This window comes from Ipomoea nil, unplaced genomic scaffold (genome assembly GCF_001879475.1).
Source record: "Ipomoea nil cultivar Tokyo-kokei standard unplaced genomic scaffold, Asagao_1.1 scaffold2921, whole genome shotgun sequence".
Classification (NCBI taxonomy): domain Eukaryota; kingdom Viridiplantae; phylum Streptophyta; class Magnoliopsida; order Solanales; family Convolvulaceae; genus Ipomoea; species Ipomoea nil.
In genome coordinates this window covers 3,591,786-3,601,495 of record NW_017619349.1, presented here as the reverse complement: position 1 = coordinate 3,601,495, position 9,710 = coordinate 3,591,786, and the positions used below count along the sequence as shown (strand labels likewise).

At 34.2% G+C, this 9,710-nt stretch overlaps 1 protein-coding gene across 2 annotated transcripts; it reads left to right on the top strand.

Moving 5' to 3' along the window:
- Nucleotides 1-4,570: 4,570 nt before the first annotated feature.
- Nucleotides 4,571-9,163, top strand: LOC109161048 (uncharacterized PKHD-type hydroxylase At1g22950). 2 transcript variants are annotated; one of them, XM_019309358.1, is made up of 9 exons: nt 4,571-5,098; nt 5,763-5,810; nt 6,318-6,494; nt 6,593-6,743; nt 6,855-6,941; nt 7,469-7,593; nt 8,382-8,500; nt 8,633-8,744; nt 8,851-9,163. In XM_019309358.1, the coding sequence occupies exons 1-9, from the start codon at nt 4,784-4,786 to the stop codon at nt 8,881-8,883; spliced, it is 1,167 nt and encodes a 388-aa protein (XP_019164903.1). In that variant the 5' UTR covers nt 4,571-4,783; the 3' UTR covers nt 8,884-9,163. The 2 variants fall into 2 exon arrangements, with proteins under 2 accessions (XP_019164903.1, XP_019164904.1); XM_019309359.1 differs by lacking the exon at nt 6,855-6,941.
- The last annotated feature ends 547 nt before the right edge of the window (nt 9,164-9,710 follow it).

Below are 9,710 nucleotides of genomic sequence, written 5' to 3'. Positions count from 1 at the left end.
ACTTAAAAAATTTGAGTGAAAATATAATACTTCGTAATTTGTTTTGAGTTTGGATCGGGACCAGTTCATGTTGTTAGGAAATGGGTGTAGAGAAGGTAATTTCAACAGTGACCCGCATACCAAACCCCTATATAAATCTTTAAAAATATATATTTTTACATTTAATTAAATTAAATTAAGTGAATTGAATAACCCTAGTCCAACGTTACATGCGGCATGCATTGTCTACAAACAATTTGTCCATCTCATTGACAAGTCAATTTTACAATTTTACCATTAAATTTAATGCTTACCAAATGAAAATTTAATCAAATGACTAAATTTAGAACAAAATCTATAGTCAATATATCACTTATGGTCAAATTAATAGTTAAAGATAAAAAAAAAAAATTGATAAATTGTAATAGTCAATGGACAATTATTCGAATTAATTTGTTGTATACCTATCTTTTTAGTCTTGCATATACCATTTCCAATCTAATGATTTTTTTCCGATGGACTCTGTTGAAATTTATTTTCTAAATGTTAAATTTTAATGAGTTAATACCCAAAATGATCCTCCGACTATTAACTAATACTCGATTTAGTCCTAAAGTATTTAATGTACTCATTTTAGTCCTCTTACTTTTAAAATCACACCCAATAATGCCAATATAGTCATCCGTTACAATTGTCGTCGAACTACCGTTATTTTGATGGCATACGCGTCATTTTAGTGAACCAACCCCGTTTCTTCCTCCTTATGTGTCGCAACACCTTAGTGAACCAAACCCGGAGTGAGCCAAACTGCATAAATTCTCAGAAAATACATACAGTAAACCCTTACATTCCACAGTTCCACTGATGATTTTTTTGTTCTCAAGTACCATTGATGGTTTCTTCCATAAGAAACCATCAAGGTATATAAGGTACCACTGATGGTTTCTTCCATGGAAGCCACCATTTTTAAATTCTCAGAAAATACAAGTGCATGAAGATTCTGTATGTAAATACATAATTTTAGAGCATGAATTGATCGAATTACCTCATTCCACCACTCTCTGCACCATAACAGATAAAGTGTTGCCGATATTTTATTTCCGAGATTGCAGTATCATAGATAAAACTTAATCAATTGTGCTAATTCATAGCAAAATCATTCATGTTCCCAAAATAATAATTTAGCAGAGCATATTAAAATTAGTACAAAGCATCATACACAATATCACTCTTCCTGTTCAAACTATTGGTCATTCATTCATGTTCCCAATACATTGGCCTTGCTTGTTGAAGCGTTTTTCTGATTCAATGATTTTCTGGATCTCGTTTTTTTTTCACATGGAAGGCATGTGCTTTAAGCACTAAAATGACGTTTATGCTCTTCAACATAACGGTTGATTAATGGCAATTGTTACGGAAGACCATATTGACCGTTTTAAAAGTAAAAGGACTAAAGTGAGTATATTTAATACATTGGGACTAAATTGGGTATTAGCTAATTGTCGGCGGACCATTTTGGATATTAACTATATTTTAATTAATTACTTTTTATAATGTTGATATATATAATCTTTTAGCTAAAATGTTATGATGGTCAAAAACAAATTTAATACATTTTTCTTTTATTTTGTTGCATTTTAACACAATAACGGGGCGTTTAGTTGGAATGAAAAAATTAGGGGGCAAATGAATTGTAATTCGGTGGGAAAAATAATAAAGTGGGAATTTAAATTATACTATTTAGTATGAAGGAATAGAGTGATGAGGAATTGAGAGGGAATAAGTGAAAAATACTAAAATGTCCTTATATAATATATTAATATAATAATGATAATAAGGGTAAAATGGTAATTTACAATAGAATTACAATTTCACAGAGCATGGAATTGTAATTCCCGCCAACCAAACCATGGAATTACAATTCCATGGAATTTGGTAGGAATGAAAGTACATTTCCATCATACCAAACACCCCATAAATCAATTTTTTATTCAACTAAATATAATTATATATTTCAGGGATCTGATGTCCGGTGGCTGAACCACATATACCATGCAGGGGGCCTCTTCCCCCCCCCCCCCCCTTCCCCCTCCATTTTTTGTATATTAATATTATAAGGATTTATTTATTATTTATTATTTTGCCAATTAGCCCCCCCTTGTCCCATCCAAAAGGTTCTAGATAGAATAGACTTAGGCCTTGTTTGGTTGGATGTAGTTTAATTGTAATTCAATGAAAGCCTTAATTACAGTGTTTGGTTTGAGGGAATTGCAATGAAGCCCTCAATTAAAATGTTTGGAATGACATTGTAGTCTTTATACTACTTTTTCCTTCACATCCCCAATAATTCTATTTCTCCCTACCAAACAATGTAAATTGAATTCCTACATTATTTCATACCTTATTCTTTTTCCACCGAATTGCAATTCATTTTCTTCCTAATTTCTTCCTCCCATCGAACCACCCCCTTAGTCTAAGCTTTGAAAAAAGTTCAGATCCAAAAGCTTCTAGAGTACTCTTTACTCCAAAATTCAGCCTCATTCTCATCCAAAAAATTCAGTATCCCACCCCCACTCCCATAGTCTCATCCAAAAGCTTTAAAAAATTGCAGCTCCAACAAAAGGATATTGCTTTTCTAACAATTATCGTGATTGGCCCCCCGCATTCTTAAATCCTGACTCCGCCCCTGCTGCCCCCCTCATCATGGATTGTAAGTTTCTTGTGAAAAACTTTGACCGTGTGGTGTTCACTCCTGTGTTGAGGAAAGGAAATAAGTGTGCAAATTATTTAGCCGCGACCACTTGGATGACTAAGATTATTGAAGGGATGAGCGAAGTTTAGAATGACTAGATAATTGCCGCTAGTGTAATGTCGTTTCTCACCCAAAAAAAAAAAACATATAATTATATTAAATATGATTGATGATGATGTTTTTTTCTTTTTTTTTTTTTTTTTTTTTTTTTAAGTACCACTAAGGCTTGAACCCACAATTTCCCACATAAGGTAATTCATTAATCATGAGCATAAATGTTTACAATACAGATCGTTATAATGACAATGCATTCTTTACAGTCAGACATAGAAACAAATTTCCTATCAATGTTATAGAAAACTTGGATCGCAGACCATTTTACAAATTTGAAACCGAAGTTATTGGATGAACTCAGTGCTTCTTCACAGAACTGGTCAAACATAGCCAAAACCTGAATTTGGTGAGACCATTTTATCATTCCATGTTTATGAGGAGAACTCGTCAAAGAAACGAGATGAAAACTCGCCAAATATACGAGAGGGAAACACTCGACAGAGAGACGAGAGAAAACAAACTAGTCAAATAAACAAAGGGATCACGTAGAACCAAAAGAAAACACCATAAATGGAAAAGGGGCAGAAAACTTGACAGATCTGTAAAGTCTCTGAAGCCTTCACTTAAAAACAATCGGAGATGATATGAGATCTAACACTTATACCTAAAACAGCCGAATGATGAAGTATACTAATGACACCGCCGACTCAACCATCCATCAGAGCGTCAACCAATAACACCAAATCGTCGGGCCTTTACTTCGTGAGAGCATACGAAAATGGGAGAAAAACGGTTGAAAATGGGAAAGAAATTATACAAATATTTTGTTCAAATTAAATATGATCTCAATAGATATAAACTCCTAACAAATTAGCAATTTAATAAAACTATATTTATTTTAATAATGTAATTTTACAATTTATTTTATCATTGGACATTGATTTAATTGTGTCGGGCTTTAATTGACTAGTTAATACAGAATACTGTATAAGCCATTGACGTATATAATGTCTCATCATATTATGAATAAAAAATAATAATATTGAGAATGTTGATGTATAGGATTAACTAAAAGAAGAATTTTATGTATGATATATTATTCGGAGTAACATTTTTAGTAAGAAAATTATAAACAATCTACAAATCTAATATAAGAACTAATAAAGTTAGGCCCCTAACGAAAATTAGAAAATGTTAGTGTGATTGTTTGTTGAAATGAATAGTTGATATTATTTTGATTTTAGTATTTTTTTTTATGATTTTCCCTCTTTACCATCTATTATATTATTTTATTTTCTTAAATAACATCACCATTCTGTTAGTATAAACTTTAGTAATATAATATTCCGTTAACTATTTATTATTCGTAACTTATATTCATTAATTTATATAAAAAAAGTCTTAGGTTCAAACCCCATCTCAGTCATAATTGACATAACTTTTAAACATATACTATGAATAATTTAATATAAACTCTGGTCAAATAATTAGCCCGACTAAATGCATAGCGTTCATAGTTGAACATCCAAAGTATATTGCATTCATATACTTTGAATTATTGATTTAAATAAACAAATTCAACATTCAATTACATATATATGACCATCTCCTATATAAACTTATATTGATATACTTATTTAAAAATAATTATTTAGTATTATTTTATTTGTGCAATGCGCGTGAAAAAAAATTAGTAAAATAATAAGAATTGAGTTCATTTAAAGTTTGTAATGATCTATTAAGTTTAGAAAAATTTAATGATATTTTGTAGACTTTTTTAAAATAAAACCATAGCCACAGCCCACAGGTAAGACTGTAAAACACCAAACCCTAACCTTCATCTTCACCAACAACAAACCAACCTGAAACCCTAAAAATCCATTCCCTTCGAACATGTCATACTACTCACCTCATTGACATCAACCTTATCTCTCTAGATATACACATACCGTGACTCTCTCTCTCTATACGTATACGCAGAGTTCTCTATCTACACAGATGTCTCTCGATGGGGCCGCAGTGGATCGGGACAAGGACCGCCAGGGAACGGCCGCCGGGAATGGGAATGGGAGTGGGAGCAATGGGAACGGCGTCGTTGTCCAGACTCACACTGCTCACAGGTTGAGGCTGAACCCGAGTATGGACCATAAGTCCGACAGCTATGACGACCTGCAATTGGACTTCAGCCCGCTGCTGTATAGCTCCCTGGAGCGCTATCTCCCGCCTACCATCCTCAACTCCAACCGTGATTCTAAGGTTCAGTACATGCGGGAAATTCTCCTCAGGTACTCCCCGGAGGGCGAACGAACTCGCGTAAGTTCTGCATTTTTGCAATTTTATTCTCCCTTGGCCCGGTTATGAATCGCCTGCATGTTTTGGTTGTGTCTCTGTATCAGGGCCCGGAAAAGTTTTCCAAAATTTACCTTTTTTTTTTTTCCTTGTTTCATTTGCATGGATTCGTTTTCATTCTAATGCATGAATGGGTGTTTTATGGGGAAATGTAGGTTTCTGTGGGGATTGGAGACTAGAGTATTGAATCTAGTGTTTATACAATGTGGGAAAGTGAGGATATCAGAGAAGATTAAAATTTTGAATTTTTTTGTGGGTTTTAGTTTGATATCTTCACTTGTAGAAACTGGGAATTTAGCTTGAATTATGAATATTCTGGTAACATAGGGTTACTTACATAGTTACATGTAATGTATCCTTCTGGCAAAATTAGGGAGACATGGTATATACAGTGTGTCTTCTAATCTACCCTTTTATTCAAATTGTTATATAAATATATAAATGCACTTGGCTCCACTCAGTTGAGTTCTTTTGATTATTCGTTTGACTGCCTGATCTCTTGTTGAAGGGTGGTGTACTATCTTTGTTTATATTTGTGTCCTTACCTTCCACTTATGCACTCCATTATACAGAGTACTATTTACTTCTTTTCTCATATTTTTTCTATCATTTTGAATCATATTTACAGGTCCAGAAGCACAGAGAATACAGGCAGAAGATTATATCAAACTATCAGGTATGCATTGTGTTAATACTCTTCTGAAGAACAGCTCTTTATAATTTTTTCAGTTGTTGAAGAACAGCAATGGTAACTGAAATGAGAACTTTTCTTTTGAAGTTCAGCACTAGAGTTTCTGGATAAACACTCAGCTGAAGGAGCAAGCAATAACTAGTACCGTTTATGTGAAACTACCAATATCTTTTAGAGAACCAAAGATGGAACTGTTGTACAGTTTTTTTGTATGTGTTATCATTAATCAATAAATGGGGGTGAAGAGCCATAAATGACTCTTGAATTGTTATTCTAACAGTACAGTTGCTGCCTATCTGATTATATTATCATTTAGATAACTATTGATGTATTATGATAGATTGTATAGACAACTGTTTAAATCCCTATATAGTTACATAACTTACAAACTTTTTCATGCTGACTGGCTCTAATTTTTTATTACACATAATTGCTGGGCTACTCGACTACTCTTGAGTTTCTTCCTTTTAATTGGCTTCCTTGCACTTCCAGCCTTTGCACAGGGATCTGTATACTATGCATGCTGCAAATTTCTTTCTGCCCTCGTTTATCAAGGCAATCAATGAAAACACAGAAGACAGTTTCCGAAATATAATGTCTGAACCCTCTCCTGGGGTTTTTACCTTTGAGATGCTGCAGCCTCGTTTCTGTGAAATGCTTCTGGCTGAGGTACTTTCCCTTTGGTGTTGTTATTATTTAGCAATACTCCTTTAGCTTTTCTTTGTAGTTTAGCCTTTCTATTTTCTTATCAGGTTCTGATTGCTTAGGTAGAAAATTTTGAAAAGTGGGTCCATGAAACAAAATTCAGAATTATGAGACCAAATACAATGAACAAATTTGGTGCTGTTCTTGATGACTTTGGCATGGAAACCATGCTTGAGAAGTTGATGGAAGATTTCATTCGTCCTATTTCTAAAGGTAATAGTTTCTACCTAGATACATCTGGAGGGAAATAAGGAAGGGAAGAGGGATGGGGTTGTAGGTGATTACATGTGCCTTTAGATTGACTTGGTTTAAATTATTGTCCAGTTTTCTTTTCAGAGGTTGGTGGATCCACACTTGATACACATCATGGTTTTGTGGTTGAGTATGGAATGGATAGAGATGTTGACCTAGGTGAGAGGCTGATATTCCTAAGCTTTGATGCTGTTTATATAATTCCTCTGGGAAATTAATTGGCATAAGACAATGCATTTTTGTATTTTTTTTTCTTATTAAGATATCTCTCCCCCCTGGCTAGTTGTCACTGGTCAAATGTTGTCGAAACCACATATTCATGTTTGTATGCTGTCAAAGCTTATTTTTAAATATACCTTTTCTTTATTGCCTGCTGCATCAAAGTATTCAGCATGTAAATTTGAGGCCATGAATAATATAAATACCTAATAATGGTCACCAATTTTACTGGAAGTACCTCTAACAACTATTCTGTTATAATCTTTATGAGTTCCAGCAAAAATGGCCTCTATTACATTTCACTATCTTCATTTCTGTTGTTTGGCAAAGAATACTTATACAACATAACTGCATGCATTATAAAAGTATGCACTTAATGAGTCACGTAGATTTATATGCCTGCTATTACTTGAGTTAGTATGCCACTATATATCTAGTTCTATGATCTCAACATTTTTACCTTTTAGGTTTCCACGTGGATGATTCAGAAGTCACGTTGAATGTGTGTTTGGGCAAGCAGTTTTCTGGTGGAGAACTGTTTTTTCGTGGCATTCGTTGTGAGAAACATGTAAATACTGAAACACAACCAGAGGTAAGTGTGTTCAAAATATTGTTTGCTGTTGATCAACCATCTATCAGAATCATCTGTAGTTTCAGTGCATTTCTATTCTGCTGTTTTCAAGGAGGTTTTATCATATGGTTATAGTTCTGATTATAGAAAATTGTTTCAGTGGTTATTTTTCCATTACTACCACATCATACATGACCAGGCTAGTCTATGGCCTTGTTTGATGAATTGAAGCTATATAAAATAATGTGACAAGGGAAGGAGGAGATGTGGTGGCTTGATGGGGTACATATTGGGAGCACACAAGAGTATAATTACAATATGGTCTAGGTGGGGCTGAAAAGGGTGAATGCAAAGCAACTTAGAATGAGGAATGGGGTGGTTTGGTGTGTGTGTTTTTCTGGGTGAGGGGTGGGTGTTGAATGCCATTGCAATTTTGTATGTCTTTTAAGGACAGGGTATGCTCCTAAAGGAGGAACACAGGTTGCTGTTTCAGAATCGGGCTATGTTACCTAGCATTTAGGGGAAAAAGTATAGAATTTATTGTGGGAAGATTCTTTATGAATGTTTTAGAATGTTAGTTCAATAATTTGTTGAGTAGAATTGTATTCACATATAGCCAAATAAGCATATTTTTTAACCTCTACAAAGGTGTGGTGTGCCTGCTTTGGGTTTAGATGTCAGCTCTCAATAGTGCATTTTAAAGTATTGATGACATGGAATCTGAGCTTATTATAATTATGAATTATCTGGCGAGATTGATATTGCCATAGATTCAGCATTCATCTGGAGTTTGTAACTATACGTGACAGGAGAGCTTTGACTATGCCCATGTCCCGGGCCGTGCAGTTCTTCACCGTGGTCGGCATCGGCATGGCGCTAGAGCCACAACAGCAGGCCAGAGGATTAACTTACTGCTTTGGTGCAGAAGGTACTACTGGGCAATATGCATTTCCATTTGTTGGACATTGATGATTATGATGCTTGAATGGTTAGGTTATCTGAAGCAGATAAGTAGATCTCCGTTGGATTAATTCTACATTCTGAACGTTTTTCCCCTCAGTTCTGTGTTTAGAGAGCTCAGGAAGTATCAGAAAGATTTTTCTAGCTGGTGTTCCGAATGCCAGCGCGAGAAGAAGGAAAGGCAACGGCAGTCAGTCGCCGCCACTAAATTGGTAATCCTCATGGACTTACTCTCTGCCACGTAAACATGTAAAAAACCATAACTGTTAGCTAATAATAATATCTACTTGTGTACACTTTCTCGTCGGTTCTTGTCAGGAGCTACTGAGAAGAGAAGAAGCGGCTTCATAGTTGATTTGCGGCCCTGCCTAGGCCGGGCTGGGCTCCGACTTTATTTTCATTTGTTGTTTAATACTCTCTGTAATATAGTGCACCCCTCTTATTTAGGGTATAAAATGCAGTTTCTTAGTGGGGATATTTGGAAGGGTGATATACATTTTTCAGCTGTTTCCAAAAGTAGCTGTACATTGAATCAATTAATGTAGGTATCATGTTGTCCAGTTTGCTAACTTGGAAGTCAATAACATATTTTTACCATTTTTCATGCTGTAATTACTGTTCTGTACTGTTATAGTATGCTTTTCAATTTTCATGGCTAAATTTCATTTTTGGACTCCAAAAGTTTATTGAAGTTCCAAGTAAATTTCAATAGTTACAGCCTCTTTGGATCTGGGAAAGAATTGAATTTGATTTCTTTGAAATATTGATTTGTATAAAGATTTAAATGCCCTTACAAAATAAATAAAGATATGTGAGGATAACATAGAAAATGAAATGTTTAATTAATTTCCTAAAGTTTCATAATTATTTTTTTTTTTTAAAACATCTCCTAAAGTTATAACATGTATTCCTATGTTATCCTCAGTCAAATGACTTTTGAAAAATTACTCATTTTCTGGACAACAGTTTCTTTTTCCGTGTTTGGTTGTGTTCTGAAAAATATAAAAATAGATGGAAATTGAGAAATTTAAAGGCAATCATGTTTTGAGTATTGACGGAAAATAACTTAACGTCAAAATTTAGCGTAAGTCATTTTTCGCAAAAATGTCTATATTTTTTTCAATTAACAAAAACTGTTTTTCGTTAACTGAATTTTTCTACCGCATGCAAACAATGAA